Source organism: Myotis lucifugus, unplaced genomic scaffold (genome assembly GCF_000147115.1).
Source record: "Myotis lucifugus unplaced genomic scaffold, Myoluc2.0 scaffold_156, whole genome shotgun sequence".
Taxonomy (NCBI): Eukaryota; Metazoa; Chordata; class Mammalia; order Chiroptera; family Vespertilionidae; genus Myotis; species Myotis lucifugus.
In genome coordinates this window covers 1097834-1116062 of record NW_005871204.1, presented here as the reverse complement: position 1 = coordinate 1116062, position 18229 = coordinate 1097834, and the positions used below count along the sequence as shown (strand labels likewise).

At 40.8% G+C, this 18229-nt stretch overlaps 1 protein-coding gene across 1 annotated transcript in view; it reads left to right on the top strand.

Annotated features, from left to right (window-relative positions):
- Nucleotides 1-6935: 6935 nt before the first annotated feature.
- The window catches only part of LGR5 (leucine rich repeat containing G protein-coupled receptor 5), a 146203-nt gene continuing 134909 nt past the window's right edge, over nucleotides 6936-18229 (top strand). Inside the window, exon 1 of the mRNA XM_006095459.3 lies at nucleotides 6936-7204. Within this exon, the coding sequence (XP_006095521.1) occupies nucleotides 7128-7204 (77 nt within the window). The 5' untranslated portion in view covers nucleotides 6936-7127. The remainder of the gene's footprint in view (nucleotides 7205-18229) is intronic.

Here is an 18229-nt window from a genome sequence, read left to right as displayed (position 1 = left end):
CAGAAAGCCAATCCATAAGAACAAGACTATAGTTTTATTGTAGCAGAAACCAGGCCCGAAGCAGGTCTCTCCCCCTAAATTCTGGTGCCATCACACCACACTAGACTTCTAGATGGAGGGCTTTCTAGATCTAAAAAATGTATACAGAGGGATCGCCTCACGCACATGTTCTTTTGCATAAATATATATTAAAAATATAGGTTTCAATGTGTCCATCTGATTTTAAATACAGATGCGCGTGTGGGGCGCTGCGCGCGCGCGCACACACACACACACACAAACACACACACAGTTCTTACTAAAATAACCCTAGAACATATTAGCGCTCCTTCTAACAGTTTTGTAAACTTGGTACAATTATCTCACCTTGCAAATAAAGAAACTGGGCCTCAGAAATGAAGTTGCTCCAAGTACCACAGCTTGTAAATGAGAGAGCAGAGATTTGAACCCTGGTCTTTGAGAACTCGAGATTATACTATTCTGCTATGTCATGTTGCCCTTCTCATAGGTGACCAGCCACCTTCATGCCATTCCACTTACTCCCAGCAATACTAATGGGAAGTTAGGGAGAAAGTAGGAGTGGGGAAAAAAAAGAGAATGTGAAAAAAAAAAGAGTAAAGGTTCATAAGGAAATGAAGGGCATTGTCTCTTAGAAAATGTATTTAGAATGTATTTTTTTTGAAGCTTCAAAGAGATTTCTTTCTGCCAACTACCAATCCAAAATCTATGCAAAAGAAAAAAAAATCTATGAAACTTCAAATCAAAATGTTAGTCCTATTAAAGAAAAATTAAAACAAACAGGCTCATTTTATTAATCCACAAACCTAACAACACTCAACAAAAGGTTTCTGTAAATTTTAATTGCAGCAATCTGGACAATGTTTTATTATGACTCATTGACTTGAGGCACAATGTTTGTGCAGTATATTCTGCCCTGCTTTATGAGATTGTAATTGCAGTGAAATGCTACTATGCATACTCAACTAAAATACACCGGACTTATCAAAATAAAGCATTTTGGGAAATAGTATGCTCTCTGTTTATTTTGCATTATAAATTCTGTATATCCAAAGCATAAAATCCATAAATTTGTTCTTCTAGGTGAGCTGTACAATTCCTTCTTACTTTTACTATTTCTGCTCAGTACCTCTGTTTTTCCTTTTCTGAAAAGTGCTTCCAATTGTTATTTGTTTTCTGGTGTGTGGGAGAGCTAATTCCTAACACATAGAATGTCTTCTCCTGGCCATTTCACAGACACGTGGCCAGAATAAGAGTCAGGATGTTCTATTCTGTACTCTGTAACGGGGCACATGTCCAGTGACAGCACTTACTCGCCTGAGTCAACCATTTATTTTATCCTCCCTCTGGTTTTGCTCTCGATGGTACTTCCACTCTTTCCTTACTTAATGAGTTCTAATGCTTCTTTATTCTGTCTTTCTCTTTCTTCTGAATATTGTTTATGAGGTAAATACTCCAAGGTTTGTTGATGTTAACAGGTCATAATCCCTTTGCCAAAAACATTAGATTCACAGATGTTGCAGAATGAAGAAGTTTGGAGAATTTAAAAAATAGAACATATTAAGAATGCTATCCCATATATTATATAAAACCCCCAATGGCGTCAGGGGAAGTACCCAACAATTAAACACAACATTTCTGCAGAAAAATGAGAGAATATTAACATGACATGAGAGAAAGACTATAAATAGAATCATATCTGTTCAGTTCTGATTGGACCACCAAATTTGTTTTACAAAACCTTTCCCTTCTCAGAGCTCTTAGGATCGCAGATGAGGGATGTGGGCCTGTATATACTCTAGAGACAGGCATGAGGGTAGCAACCCTGCAAACAGGAACCTGTTAGCCCCTCATCATTTGGAGGCAAGGTTCATGCTTTGTCTAAGCTCTGGCATTTAAATGTGAGCATGTGGCCATGGCTGATGGTTAAAAATTCTAAGAGTCTATTTCTAAAGAGACCACAAAAAGATCCATCACAGTGGGCATATGGAAGAGTTTGTCTGGATACTAAGACAATATTTGGCAGAATTAAATAAATCATGTGACTAAAGAGAAAGAAAGCTCATTTAATTTCAAGTACTTTATTATTTTTTTTCTCATTAATTTTATTCCTAGTTTGAAAAGAAAACCTATGCATGGTTTACATGTGAGTTTGATTGGACGCATGTTCTCAGGAAGCAAGCTGCATGCCAGTAGAACCAGGTTCGTTATCATACATGAAATAAGACAAGGGAATAAAAATGAGCTAAAGAATTGATAATATCATGTACCACTATCCTTTCTTTTAGCATGTCTTGAGCATATGGATATATTTAAAGATTTCCTTTATGTTGAATAATATAAAAGACAGATCCAATTGATTTTATATAATAGGCTATTTCAAAGTAATGAATTAGCTGAACTAATGCTTCCTTGCAAAATAAATAATTCTGAAAGAAAATAGATCTTTATTCTTAAATCCTCCTCCCTTCTCAATTAATTAGACTTTGTTGGTGAAAGGAAGTTAAGAAATTCAGTATAAGTCTGATTATATCATGAATGTAAAATGAGCAGGGCAAATAATGGGCTCTATACTCTTTTAAACAAGTTAAATACGTCCATAATAGCCCACCAGTTGTGTAAACACTATTTCACTATCCTTGTAAAAGAAATATTGACTTACCTGTTAACTAAAATTATCCTGGCATGCTTCAACTAAGCTTATTAGTAATTCCTGTGGTGTACATGAATGTTTTTAGATTTGGACTTTTATCAAAGATTAAAATATTAGGAAATCATCCGTTTAGCAAGCCCAAAAAAATAGACACGTACCAGACTGCCCTTTATAAGAATCGATTTTAGGAACTTGCAAACTAAAAGTCTAAGAAGTAAAAAGTGATTTAAATCCTGGCATGAGATACTCCATTACACAATAGCTCATTAACACTGAGATACCTTCCAAAATCATAAATAAGAATATATCAACTAGGCAAAATACTAAATAAATATACTTTTTAGCTTTTTAGTCTTACTATCCCATAGAAGGGGGTTGTTTCCCTCTGACACTTTAGTATATAATCTTGTAACTGGTTGCTGAGAGAAACTAGAAATATAGATAATTAAGGGCAAAAAAAAGTCTCACACTTGACCCTATTGTTCACATTTTAAAAAATCACTATTCTTTCCCCAACTTGTTCCAATGCACTCCAAAAATACTACACTTTTCTTTACCAAAAATATGTGAATTTCTCAATATTAATAGTAAGCCCAAGATCCTATTCAGTTAAGTCTATACATGCTTAGAATTCCCAAGAGATTTAGAAAAGGGCACAGAACTTAAAGTTAGAAGACTCGGGTTAGAATATTGGTTCCATCACTTATTTATTGGTCACCATTAGGAAAACCACTTGCATTTTTATCCTTCAACTTGAGGTTAGAATAATACCTGCCTCCTAAGATTGTTATGAGGACCCAGTGAGAGCATGTGAATGTATAAAGGGCTGAACCAATACTGATGGTCATTGTCATGCAATTTGAGAATTTGATCTTTTCAATTAAATGGTATATGCTACAAAACAGAAAGATCACTACTCAGTGGCCTTACTAGAATATTCTTCCTCTTCTTCTATTTTTTTTAATCCTCACCTGAGGATATTTTTCCATTGTTTTATAGCGTGGAAGAGAGAGGGAAAGACAAAAATATCAATGTGAGAGAAACATATAGATTGGTTGCCTCCTACAAGCGCCCCACCCAGGGCCCAGGCCAGGGAGGATCCTGCAACCTAGGTACCTGCTCTTGACCTGAATTGAACTTGGGACCGTGCAAGCCAACACTCTGTCCACTGAGTAAAACCAGTTAGGGCTAGAATATTCTTTTCGTGTGTGTGTGTGTGTGTGTGTGTGTGTGCTGTATTTCATCTTTGTCAGCTAAAATAAAGTGATTAACATACATGCCTTCAGGTAATAAAATCACCATTAGCTGAACCATTCTTATATTCACCCCATGGTTTTCTATGTTTTAAGTTCTAAAAGACCTTGAGTTTTCAAGCTTCTTAAGCTTTCAGGTTTTTACTGAGTATTTTTGACTGCCAATGATCACCACTAAGTCCTCACTCACTACCACTAAGTCCTCACTCACTACCTCAAGCAACAGAACAAAACTGATTGGTTCATCCAATTGGGAGATAATGGAGTAGAAATGGCTTTAGCTCCGGGTGCTTAAAAGATGACCTTGAGATTTTACTTCTCTCATTCTAATGCTAACTTTCCATATCTGTGGAGCTTTCTCCACAAGGCAGAATGGCAAGGCCCCTGAGCTCTAAATTTCCTTGAGCTCATTGAAGCCAGAGGAGATCTTCTCACCCCAGGGTCCATCCCCCAGACAGATTCAGATTGCTCTACTTGGGTCATGTAGGTATCTACCCAGAGGTAGGGAGGCGGGGCCACAGGAATGTAGCTCTACCAGAATCACCTAAGGTTTGGGAGATAGTTTCTCAAAGGAAAAGTGCGGAGCGCTCTTACCAAAAGGAGAGAGGAGAAATGTTGGGCATGCAATAAAAATAAAGTAACAGATGTTCATTTCACCTGGCTTCCCATATTTAATTGAATCAGAAATCCTTCTGCTCTGCATGAGTTTATTACCAAGCTTTAATTTCTAAAAAGAAAGGCACCAACAGAGGTTGAAAATCTACTCTGCTATAGTCCAAGTTCCAGACATGTTAACATTTAGAACCATGTACCTTTGACAGGGATGGTAGCTAAGACTTAGATAGGCTTATTCTGTGCCTCTCATCAAACAGCCTCAAACCGGCAGAACCCGGATTCAAAGCTAGCTCTGCCGGATTCATTCCACTACCAAAGCGCTAAGATCTTTTTAGCAACCCTGCAGTCAAAGAAAAGTCCTTATATGGTAGACATAATCATATTTGGATAACTGTGCTGATAAATCAATCAGTCAATAAATATTTGCTCATTTCCCACTACTATGAGCTTATAGTATATAGTATGGTATATAGTAGAATAGTATGCAGGTAAAGACAGCTGGCCTAGTCCCGGCCTTCAAAATTGTCAACAAAGTTGCCAAAACAAAACAAATATGCAATGGAGAAAACTTTAGATTTAAACTATGTGATATTTATAACATCCCCTTCAGTGAGATTCATTCTATAAGTGTGAAAAGAATGGCTGGGAGAAGCAAGAATAATGTGAGGATAAGCAAAGGAATGGTAGTGGGTGTGGGATGCCCAAGGAAAAATGAAGGAACAGGCTAGCATTGGGCACTGCACTGATATCCAACAACCAGGGTTAACTCACAGTTTTCAGCAGCTACTGTCAAATTTTCCAAACTCTCTGGGCCAGAGTTCCTTTATTTGCAAAATGAGGAGGATGGAGTCTATAAATCTTAGCTTCTCTCTCTCCATCTAATCCAGAGAATCACAAACTTACTAATTATGGGATTCACCCAAGAAAAGAGCATGTTTAGCATACAAATGTAGGTCCAGGAATCTATAATTTTTTAATAATTTCCACAAGTGATCAGCCAGCTTTGAGAATCACGTCTTAAATGAATGAGGTTAAATATACCTCACACAGAAGGAGGGAGGGAAATCTTCCCAACTGTAAAATTCAGAAGCTCATATGGGAAAGTCATCAGAACAGGCTAAATGGAAGGTTATGAGCGACCTTGAAAGCCAAAAGGGCTCTCTGCTCTCATGAAGCAAGGAGGCATTGTGCCCCGGAGTGAAAATTGTGCATTTTTGTGAGTTGATGTGGCAGGCTTGGGCCCTCACCTCTTTCAGCCACTCCCTCAGGTCTGGAAACACTGACTTGTTTCTCCCTGAGGCCTTCTCTCCCAGGAAGCCCTGAGTCCTCTTCCTCCTTTCGCCTGCAGGCTGGATGTGGGACACACGTGTGTAGGAGCACGCATGTTGCAGTGATTCTGGAGCCCAGCGCCTCTCACCTGGGTGGGACTGTGCTTACTTAGGGAACTCAGGGACACTTAGGATGAAGAGGCCTCGGACAAAAGCAAACAGCCATCTCTCTGTCTCTCCCGCAAGGTTTTAGTAAAGGTGACTTCCAAAGGATCCTCAAACGCTGAGAATACAGTCACTTCGACGACGGCTCACCGAGGAGTTAGGAAGGCAGCATTGGCGGGCTTGCTGCTTACAAGTTGCATTTACTAGCATGTAGCCACTACCCCAGCACCTTGATTTTAGGGCAAACGCGAGCCAGTGGGGCATGCGGTAAGGATGAACAAGACCACCCCATCATCCGCCTGGGGACGCCTCCTCCTTCTGGATTGGATTTTTGTCTTTTTTTTTTTAAGCACTCCACGTATTTCATCCTTTATTTGAAGTGGGCTTGGAGGAAGCGTGTGGCATCCTTTGGTCCCGCGCGTCCATCTGTGTCCCTCTGAAGCAGGTCTCTTCGGGCTCTCGGATCTGGGTCGCCAGGATGCGACAAGGAGTAAGGGTGGGAGCCCCCCTGCGTCTCACCCGATGCTACGCGCGGGAGTCCGCCCCCCGGAGGCAAAGTCGGAGCGCAGAGAACGGCCTGCTCCGCGCGCCGCCAGCTGCCTCCGGCCCCGGACTCAGGAGAGGAGGGAGGGAGCCGGAGGAGGGAAAGTGGGGCCGGGCGGGGGGTGCCTGGGAAGCCGGCTGCGCTGACGTCACTGGGCGCGCAATTCGGCTGGAGCGCTTTAAAAAACGAGCGTGCGAGCGGAGATGCTGCTCCACACCGAGCAGGCCGCCGGGAGCAGCACCGCTCCCGGTCCCCACAGCGGCCGCAGCCAGGGCCGCTCCGGAGGTCCGCGTGGCGACAGCGGGCACGGTCCGGCCCCGCGGCGCTTCTCCTCCGCGCCCCGCCGGGGGTTAGGAGCGCGCCGGCTGAACCGCAGACGCCGGCGGAACCGCGTCCCGCGCGCCCCGACCCGCAGCCACCCAGACGCTGCCCGGCGACCGCGTCCCGCTCGCGGACCCTCTTGCCCGGGGCACCATGGACACCTTCCTCGGTCCGCGCGCTCCTGACCTTTCCGGTCTGCTGCAAGCTGGCGGCCGGGGGGTGGCTCGCCCAGACCCGGCGCGCTGCTGCGGGGGTGCCCCGCGCACTGTCAGTGCGAGCCCGACGGCAGGATGCTGCTCAGGGTGGACTGCTCGGACCTGGGGCTCTCGGAGCTGCCCGCCAACCTCAGCGTCTTCACCTCCTACCTGTAAGTGCGCCCCCACTCCACTCCGAGATGGGGGGACACGAGGGGCAGGGAGGCTACCTGAAAACCAGGCGGGGGGCTCCTCGGCTCCCGCCGGCTCCGGAGGGGCGGCCGAGTTTGCTCAGGGCGTCTGGGGCCCCGGGGAAACGCACGTGTCTCCGCCGGGAGGACGACCGCACTTTCTGGGCCCCCAGAGAAGCGACTCGGGCGCAATCCCGGGAACGCGCTGGTGCGCCGCAGCCTCCCGGTCCAGCCCTAGGGAAGTGGCAGAGCGAATTGCTCCGAGTGTAGGCATTTGCCTGCAGTGTGGGCATTTGTGCCGCCGAGCCTGGAACCCAAGGGCGGGCTGCCGGTGGGTCCCTGCCCCAGCCTCTCCTCCCCTCCCCTCCCCTCCGTGTCTGGTCACGCTCCACGGAGAGATGGGCTGCAAAAAGTTCCCCCAAAGGAAACCGCCAGCTAGCCCAGCTCTGAAGGAACTTACTCTGCATCCCTTGCACGGTCGCGTAATGTAACATTTTTCTTTCTTTCTTTTATCTTTTTTTTTTTTTATGAAGTGATTAAAATGTGGCAACCACAGACCCGATTAGAGCTGCCAGAACGTTATCTTTACCTTTGGCTGCTCGAGCCGCCCTTTGAAGTGCCGGCCGCCACGGTGTAATCTTTAACCATCTCCTCCTCCCGGGAGGGGAAGGGAAGTGGGCTGAAGGCGGCGGGGCGGGTAAACAGCGGCGCGGACACGCGAGAGGAGACCTGGAATTCTCCGCCATCCCTTGCAGATCCTCATACCCCTTCGGTCCCCAAACACAACCCCTGAAGGCCATTCCGCGGAGATGAGGCAGCGGTACATTTCATAATCTCGTCTCTGGAAAACCCAGGCCCGGAGGGTAACAGGTGGTTGGGTGGTTGGGGCGGATCAGGAGAGACCAAGGCCACCGCTCTCCCTCCCCCTAAGGAGACGCTGGGGCTCGGTGCCTTGGGGCTGAGAGACAGGGGTCGAGGCTACTCTGCTGACGACAAGGTGACACATTGAGGCTTTAATTGGAGCCCACCCCAGGCCCACGCAATGTTAGTTTCGGCTTCTCTCATGTACCTTGGCAGGAGCTAGTTGGGATGTTTGTGAACTCATTCTTTCCTCATTTTAGTTGTTTTCTGGAGGGAAGAAGCATGAAAAGGCTTGCACAACGCCTTCCACGAAATAGTGATTCTTTTTCTGGAGACAGACTGTTTTCTGGAGGGAAGAAAAATACATTTTTTTGACTTGTTTAATTTGCATTTAAAGAAATGGACCATCCTGCTAGATTTTGATATCAGTAGATGGCGATCCCCTCCTCATCTGCCATAAAACTGTTTTAACTTCTTTACCCAAAAGGTTTATACAATTATCTATTTCCCCACCAGGCTTCCCTTCAATGGCACTCATTGCCTGTGGCAGTGATGTTTTCACAATGATAGAAATCTCTCCTAAGTGACCATTCTCTGAGAATTCACATTCCCTCCCCCAAACAGCTGTCTGTACTACAGAGTGAAATGCTCATCCCCAATCTCTCTGCTTTAACTGCGAAACTCCGTGTTTCAAGAATCATGTGTTCTCTGTATAGTGGATTTCTGAGAGCGAAGAGGCAATTTCACGTAAGAGCACAGGACTGTTCTTTGCCATCACCCCGAAGAAATTGACTATCTGAAAGAGAAGTGTGCAATCCCCCCAAACGCTTAGCTATTGAAACCATACACTCATGTAAAACATGTTTAAGAATACAGAAAATAAAATCATGAATAGTGTCAGGATGCTTTCTTCCCGCTTGAAAGGAGGAACATTTGTTAGGCTTCTGTTGCTAAAATTTGGCATGAAGTGTTGCCTCAAAGCGTTTCCCACATACTGCAGATGCATTTCACTGCATCCTCCACGTGCTCAGGAGGTCTTACTGCCACTGGTCGCCACCTATAGTTACAGACAACTCCTTGGAGTTAAGACACCGTTAGGAAATTGTCATCTTCTCACACTTGGTGATGACAGCCTGTAGCTCGGCCTAAGGGGAAATGTTCTTAAACTCGGAGTGTCTGTGAAAGTGTTATGGTGAATGTTAAATACTTGCTTCTAATGGTTAACATTTCAGGGACCATGTGTGCACAATGTAGAAATCAGTCCTGAAGTAAAAAACCAAACTGTTTTTCTTCTTAATACTCGATTTTAGAATTTGCTCTCCTATAGAAAACAAGGTGCCAAGGCCCATGGGATGCCCTTCCCTCATGGGTAGAAGGTTTGGGGGGTTTTGGTATTTTTGTTTTTTACAACCATGGGAAATCTGTGCAGACATTCAGGGTAAATGGCGCCCTCTTTTGGTTACACCTAGAATTACCTAAACATTTCTACCTTCCCTTATGCACTCATAACCTAAAAGAATTTTTATTTACTCATATTCAAATAAACAAGCATGTATCTTACTGTTTTTCTTGTTTAAAGAAATAACTGTCTTTGCTTTGAAAGGAAACAGTAAGTTACAGCCCCATGCCACTGGGGCCTGGCGGTAATTAAGCTTTGATGAGAAAGTTGCAGTGTGTAAAGACTCCTGGGTAAAAGGCCAGACTTTACTGTCTTTTTTGTTTGTAGTAGGTTATCACCATTTATTTGAGTCAAAATGTTATCTCTTAATCTTCCTCCCTTCTCCACAAAAGAACAAGCATTTCATTTTCTTCAAACAGATTAATGATGGCAAGTTCCAGCTGCACACATTTGGCAAATAGATTTTACCACAATCTGAGAGCTGACTAGTCAGACTCCTAGGTGAAGAAAGTTTCCTAACTCTCTTCATAAGAAGCTAGAGCTCTTTAAGTGCATTTTTATAGCCTTTCTTTCTTCCCCAGAAAAGCTAAATCTTCAGCCAACATTAATAGTAACTCTCTTCTCTTTCTGAACTGCATTGCACAGTAGATCTGTAGTTGGACCACAGAACATGGTGGAAACTAACTCTCTTTCTCTCTCCTTCTCTCTCTCTCTCTCTCTCTCTCTCTCTCTCTCTCTCTCTCTCTCTCTCTTTCTCCCCTCGGTGGCTATGGGCTCTGATTTTATAAAAGGGACTAATAAAATAAGGAAACCACCAAGGTTGAGACATTAAAGTAAACAATAATTGTTGACAATGTTAAATGCATCTCAATTTACCAGTCATGATTTATCAGAAATAAAGTAGTTCTAGCTTATAATCTCATTATAGGTGAGTTGTCTTAATGTACAAAATGTGAACATTTTGAAAATACATTCAAATAGCTCTTGAAAATAAGCTCCTCTATCCTACTTTGATATGTCTTTCATACAGTTAATGTGGCATCCAAGTAGAAAACTAAATTCTAATGAACATCCTAATATAGCAAATATTCTTTTCTTGATCTACAACAGCCATTTTATCTTTAAATGAGAACAGAGTTTTTTTCTTGCTGTTGCTGAAGGACATGAACATTTCATCCATAAAAATGTATGTCACATGAACCAAAGGAACCAAAGAAAGATTTGTTTTTTAATTTAATGTATGTAGTTTGGTTAATTTTCCATATGTAGCTTTGGAACAAAATTTAATTTTACATGTAATTAGTAAAATTGGTATTAATAAGAACCTATCAAAAACCTCAGTTAGTTAAATTAAGTACAGCCCTGGTGTCATACATGTGTTTTAAGTATTTAAAATGCAGTTTCAATATTTAAAAACATTTTTTAATCTTTAAAATGGTTTTCTATATTTCTGCCTCCCTTCAAGAAAGAAAAGTATATTAAATAAAGGAAAATGTTTGTCCTTTAGTAATGGTTACAAAAGCCTTAACTGTTATAACAGTCTTAAAATTTATATCAATTCCAAAATTATAGTTTGCTCTACAACATACTTTTAAAATTAATTTAAAATATAATGATGCCAGTGACTTTTCTGCATTTTAATCAAGTTCTTTCCTTTACTCCAGTATTCCCAAGGTTATTATTATTATTATTATTATTGAGTTATTATTATGGAAGCAATTATTGAAACTAATTGACGAAAGTAGTCTGAGTGATTTTTTTTAAAGTAGTGGCTCTGAGTCAAACAATTTTTAGTGTAGATTTAAAATAAATATTTTACTGAATATGTTCATCATATGCATGACAGAGTTTGTGTGACAAGAATGAATTTTTTTTTAATATTTTATTGATTTTTTTACAGAGAGGAAGGGAGAGAGATAGAGAGTCAGAAACATCGATGAGAGAGAAACATCGATCAGCCGCCTCCTGCACATCCCCCACTGGGGATGTGCCCGCAACCCAGGTACATGCCCTTGACCGGAATCGAACCTGGGACCTTTCAGTCCGCAGGCCGACGCTCTATCCACTGAGCCAAACCGGTTTCGGCAAGAATGAATTTTTAGATACAGTTAAACATGATCGCCAATCTTTTTCCTTCTTATTCATTGTCTTCAAAGTAAAGGAGTTCTGGTAAGCAACAACAGGTAGCCATCACAAATGAGTTAGAAGATTGGAATAAAAAGAGAAAAATTTTTAATTTAATTTAAAAATTTAAATTAATAAAAAGAAGATTGGGATAAAAAATAACCTTTGTAGGTTAAATAAAGCTATTTTTTAAATAATGGAACCATTCCCGCTTGGATGTATTTAAAGAAGTTCAGAAACACAAAACTGGTCTGTGATTTGTCATGGTTAAGTTTTATTAATTAGAATTATTTGATTGTTTTTTATTTCTAAGACAGATAGCTGTCACCTGGCTGGTGTGGTTCAGTGGTTGAGCATCAACCTATGAACCAGGAGGTCACAATTCAATTCTCAGTCAGGGCACATGCCCGGGTTGCATGCTCTATCCCCAGTAGGGGGCATGAAGAAGGCAGCCCATCAATGATTCTCTCTCATCATTAATGTTTCTCTCTTCCTCTCCCTTCCTCTCTGAAATCAATAAAAATATATTTTAAAAAATAAAACAGATAGCTGTCAAAAGCATAGGAATGATAAGCAAATAAGCAATTAACCCAATAAACCTATCATTTAAAAATTAAAGACATTGCAGAATCTTTATGCTTTTATAACTGATACCTAATATCTACCTACTTTAATAAAGCATGTTTTTATTTCTTCTATTAAATTCATACATTTAAGTCATTTTAGCCATAAGTTTAAGTATGTTTCCCATTAATCCAGATCATATGCCATAGATAGAAATGAAAAACAGCAGTGGCCCTGGCCAGGTGGCTCAGTTAGTTGGAGCATCCTCCTGTACACCAGAAGCTTGTGGATTTGATTCCAGCCTGGTCAACACATATACTTAGGTCTTGGGTTTGATCCCTGGTCAGAGAGTGTATGGGAGACAACCTATCAATATTTCTCTCTTATATCTATTTCTCTCTCTCTCTCTCTCTCTCTCTCTCTCTCTCTCTCTCATCAATTTTTTTAAAAAGGAAAGAAAAAATAATAGTGAACTCTATTGAGCAATTTTTTGAAATTTTGTTTGGTTTGGTTATTTATATAAATTTAGAATAATGCTAAATGGTACTTTTACTTGTAAACACCCCACAAATGGATATTTCTGGTAAATTGAATTTTTCTTGAGAAGGCAAATTCCTTTCTTTGAGATTCAATCTCCTCACTCCTATTGTAATGTTTTTCTTTATAGAACCTTGTAGTAGAGAGATATATCATTACAGCCACAACTGATATATTACCTACCAAAGAAAGAAAGCTGATTATCTAGTCCTGTTGCTATTTTTGCTGTACTTTAGTAAAATTTTATTTGTTAAATCTGCTTATGAATTCAAACCAACTAGAACTCTTATTCCCAGATCTGTCAGCTTTTATCCACATTTTTATTCAGTCATTATAGATAACAACCACATGCTCAATTTCACCTGTGGAATTCATTATCTATGGGAAAAGGAAACATTTCACAGGCTATAAAACAGAATATTTCATAGAAATGTTCATAATTCAAAATTAGTTTTGTTCTCCAATAGGTTACATGGTAGGAAGCAGGCCCATTCTTGAAATCCCTGGCATTTTCTCCTACCTCCCCCAGATAAATTTTTGTTTTGTTTGGTTACATTGAGCCCAATGGATATGCCTTATTTGAAACTGGCAGGTAGAACATTAGTCATTTGCTTTCAAGTTACCTTGTGGTAATGCTAGAAGACTGTTGGTAGGGTGTTAGCATTACTAGTTTAAAAAAGGCTCCATAAGCAGGAGTCCATCGTCATACCTTCATCTATTAACCCTATTCTCAGTGCTTAAATCTGGGATTGGAGAAGCTGAAATTTACTTTGAGAGCATGTGAAGGAGCCAACCCATGTCCACAAAATCATCTTCCTTAAAGTCAGATGGAATAACACTCCAGGCTGTGATGATGGGCTCTCTTTCCTTCAGGGTTTATCCTCCTCCCTAGACTGTGAGCTCTTCTGCAGGAGGAAATTTCCACTTTCTATCCCAGTGCCCACATCAGTGTCTGACATTTAAGGGATATTTAATAAATATTTGTAATGCCGAACTGAATAGAATTGGCTGAACTGGCTGCTGAAATACCAGTGGCTAAAAGAGGTCAGAGAAAAATAAAGGACTACTTATCTGCAAAGTAACAGAACAACTCAAGGCTGCGGGGGTCCCACAATTATGGCCCAGCGCCATTTGAACTACAATTAAATTGTGTTCAGCTTAAAGGATGCAATGAGTTGTTTATTTTAACAAATACACCAGAATTTACATATCTAAAGTACCTTATTAGTTTAATCACAATAATAATAAGAGCTGACATTTATATTGTTCTTCCTGAGTTTCAGGCATTATGCTAAGTCATTTCCTGGATCATCTATCCCACAACAACCTTATAACACAGGTACTATTTTCATCCCTAACTTGGATATCCCAAGGATATTTCCATTGCTCAAAATATTTTTTAACTTCTTTGAAGTTATCTTCAGGACCAGCTTACCAGAAACATAAGAAAACCAGCCTTCTAATTTATGGTTATGCCTCAAAGTAAATGTAATTGGTGCTGAAATATTTCAGCACATTTTTCCTTTCAGGAATACAAATTTATGAAGCTCTGGGAAATGTGGTTTTTAATTTTCAATAAAAGGAAAATTATATTATATAGCTTAAGGCCAAAGATTTTAAATTTAGTAAATACCTTTTCACTTTTTCTTGTCTCCAAGCCAAAGATAAATTGTGGTAGCTGCCCGGGTATTATGAAAAGTGATCAATTGACTGATAACTTCCAAGTAAAGAATAAAACTAACTTTTTTCCTTTGGTCAGGTCCATGTGTCAAGTAAAGTAGTTGCATTCTTTGGAATTATTTCTCCATTCAGAGAGACATGAACTTTCTGAACAGGCCAATGTTATTTGAGTTTGTATTCACCTTTATGCATAGTTTAATGATTATGGTAGTGATAGAGAAGAAACTTTTCTTAACTATTCATTTAATTTTTTCAGTCCTTCAATTCATTTACTGAAATAAACCTAACATGTGCTAAATATTTATTATATTACAAAGTTACCATGAAAAACAAATAGGTGGCTAATTAATTACAAATTATATTCAGTATAAATAGCCCCTCATCAAGTAAGTAGTAATGTTTAGAAAATTTAGGAAACATTGAAATATAATCTCTAAAATTTCTTAAAACAATGCCCTCAAATCTTGTTTTCTATTGTTATCAATAATCATTTAAAATTGTTCAGCAATCCTTAATTTTCAAGTGTCTCACTTTTTAATACATGCACATTATTTTCATATTCATTTTATCCTTCTTGCCTTCAGAAGGAGTTTTGTTCCATCTTCTAAGAAGGACTGGTGGTCAAGGGGGAAGAAAGCGAATTCATGCACACACTAACACACACCCTGACACCCCAATAGGAAGCTATTTCTTTTGTGCTACTTGCTCGGTGGAAATGATATATAACATTGACATGGCTTGACAGTGGAGAGCCAACCCTTTTGAGGAGCGACTGAGCTGGCTGTGTGAAGGCACCTTCAGTTCAGTTCAGAAGCTGAAATGCAGAAGACAATTGTCCTGGCAAAGGGAGCCCAACTCCAGCTGAGAACGCGTGCACCGAGCTGACCTTCCTCCTCAGCCTGCCAGCTGAGATTAAGGCTTCCTCAAGTGGTCCCTTGTTAGCCTAGCCTTTTCCCCGGCATTGCTCATCTTTCACAACTGGAAGCCAAATGTTTTAAACTGTTACTCAATTTTGCAGCCAAATTCCTTTATTTCCTCTTTCTACCTCTTTTTCTCCCTCCCTCACTAATACACACACACACACACACACACACACACACACACACACAACTGATGGCTAACCTTACATGCATACCTTCCTTCCCAAAGTCTACACTAAGAACCTAAGAATTTTTGTGTTTTACTAAAAAATTAGTAAATATTTTTGTACTTTTTTTTTTCTTGAAACCTTGATTACGTAGAACAGGAACTTCTACAAAAGATATCTATTTGCAAAAATAACCTTCCTTTGATCAAAAAGCCACAAAAGTGTAGCTCTCAAGAAAGTAGAAAACCACACATGATCTCAAGTGGAAAAAATATAAAGAATTTGCTGAATTTTTAACCTTAGCACATAACAAAGATATTTTAAACTGGGTTGGTTAATGTGGGCTATGTTAGACTTTCATTGTGTTGTGTTTGGGTTTACCCAGTGTTATTTTAATGAGTTTATTGGTCCAACACACAAAACACCACATGGCACTTGAAGTTCTTAGGTTATAAATTTTCTTATGAGGCACTTGAAGAAACTCTATTACATAATCAATGGTCTTTAAATCTATCAGCATAAAAATAAGCTTTCACTTTTTGCATATGCAGTGAGGATTATTTGATTATAAAAAAAACAAATAAAAGTTCCCATGGAAGGAGTTACATTCCTTAATCATCTATTTTGTACATATATTGTGACTTCTGCAATAATCATTTATTTCACAATGAATCTATAGAATGAGTTTGGAGTCTTCTAGTAAAGACTGAGGTAAGAAGTCTTCCTCTTTATTTTCTCTTCATCCTTTCTGTTTTGACGGGACCGTTAGCAGACATGCCTGCATTTGGCAATAGCTCTACTCTATCATTGTTATAGTGCCAGCTGCCCAATAGTAAAGCCTAATCATCACCCCCTCTACCCCGCCCTCCAAAAAAAGAATGGCAAGAGAGGTGATAAAGCAAACCAAGGGAATCTGCTACCCAAGGAACAGTGCAGGCAGAACTGAGAGACTGAGATCTCCACTGGGCACCCAGTCCCAGATGGTTCACTTCTCCTGTGTCCCTCTTAATCCTTCTTCATCCCAGGCTTCTAGATAGCATCAGAGGAGAACTGGGAGGATGCATTTTTCTTATCTCAGACACTTTCTCCCCAGGGCTTCAAACTACAAGATGAAGGTAAGTTTAGAAAGAAGAATCTTTGGGATTAAAGTATCAACTCTAAGTGCACCGAAATTGGGGTCTTTGATTTTAGCTCCGGGAAGCCACATCACTGTCCTTGTGGTGGGAGACCTTAACTCACCGCAGCCCCCGTGCCCTAGCAGCTGTTGTTCTCTGGGGCTCAGGGCAACAGAGTACAGGAGGAAGTTCAAGATCTTTTTTCATTGAGTCTTCAAGCTCGGGTAGCAAAAGGAAATCCTAGTTAAACCAGATTCTCCCAGGGTGTAAGCATATCTCATTTGAAGATCTCAGACGTTTTAGCAGCATGATTAACTGACAGCAAGTATCCACCTTCCACCTTCCAGCTGCTGGCCTTCCAGATTAAAGTTTACTTCCCAGGCTTTTATAATTGTGAGAAGTGTTGGGTGAATATGGACGGGTCCCAAATGACTATTATATAGTAATTTGAAGCTCCTTTACCTTAGCTGTAGATACTCCTCAGAATATAGTTCTCAAGAGTAAGGGACACATCAGTTTGCAGGGCCACATGGGGTCAGGAGTCAGAAGGAATGGGAGAAACTCAGGGGCAAGAGCCTTTATTGTGGTCTCCATGGGAAGAAATGGACAGGGTAAGCAGGCTTAGAATCAGCTAGCTTGAATCATAGCAGGCTGTGGGGAGTAAGGGCTGTCTCAAGTTGTCTGATACCTGGTCCAGGGTGATTAGAACAGGGAATGTTGACCTAGAGTGTAAGAGCCTGCAAGAGCCTGATAAAGAAAGTGCCTGGGAGTGTAGACTTTGGCTGGTTGGTTTGCATATGAAAGGTGTGCTTGCAGAGGAGACCTTGCTATCTCTAGGAATTAGCTAACCCTAGGAGGGGCAGTCTCCCCTAGGTCAGCAAGGTCCCAAGATAGCAAAGCATCATAAAATACAATGAAAGACATGATTAATACACAAGGATTTTGTGTTCTAAATCCAAGGGAAACTCCTTCCTTCTTTGGCCCAAGAAAATTGATCACTCAAGGGATATGTTATAGACCAGTAGTAGAAACAGAGTAAATTAAGTATGATGATCAAGTGTGGTGAATGCTGTGACTGTGACAAGTGAGTTCAGCATGGTATGGGCGCAGCGAAGACAGTTTTCTAAAATGGTGAGTCACAGAAAGCGTTCTGTGATGTTTGAATTGAATATAGAAAGACTCATAGAAGTCAGCAAAATGAAAAAGAAGAAAAGCATTTCAAGCAGAGACCAACACATGTGAATACGTGGAGGCACGAAACATGGAAATTGCAGGAGGTAGTTTGATATGGCTGGAGAGAGGAGAGCCTGGGGAGCTAAGAAGGGGGAAATGGCAGCAAAGTTTGCAACTGGGGATGAGGCAAGAGAAGTTGGCTTTGTGGGTTAAACTGAGGAGGTAAATTGTGTTATGAAAGCCATAGGAAACCACTAAGGGATTGACTATATAAGAGAGACATGACCAAAGTTGCATCTTGGACAAACTAGCGGGGTGGTAGGGAGTGTGTGTGTGTGTGTGTTGGGGGTCTATGCCAACTGAGATAGGAGACTCACAGTTACAGAAAAGTGAAATTGTCTGAACTTATGCAATCTCAGTGCTAGAGGAGAAAGGGGACAGATACAAGAGACATTTATGAGACCTAA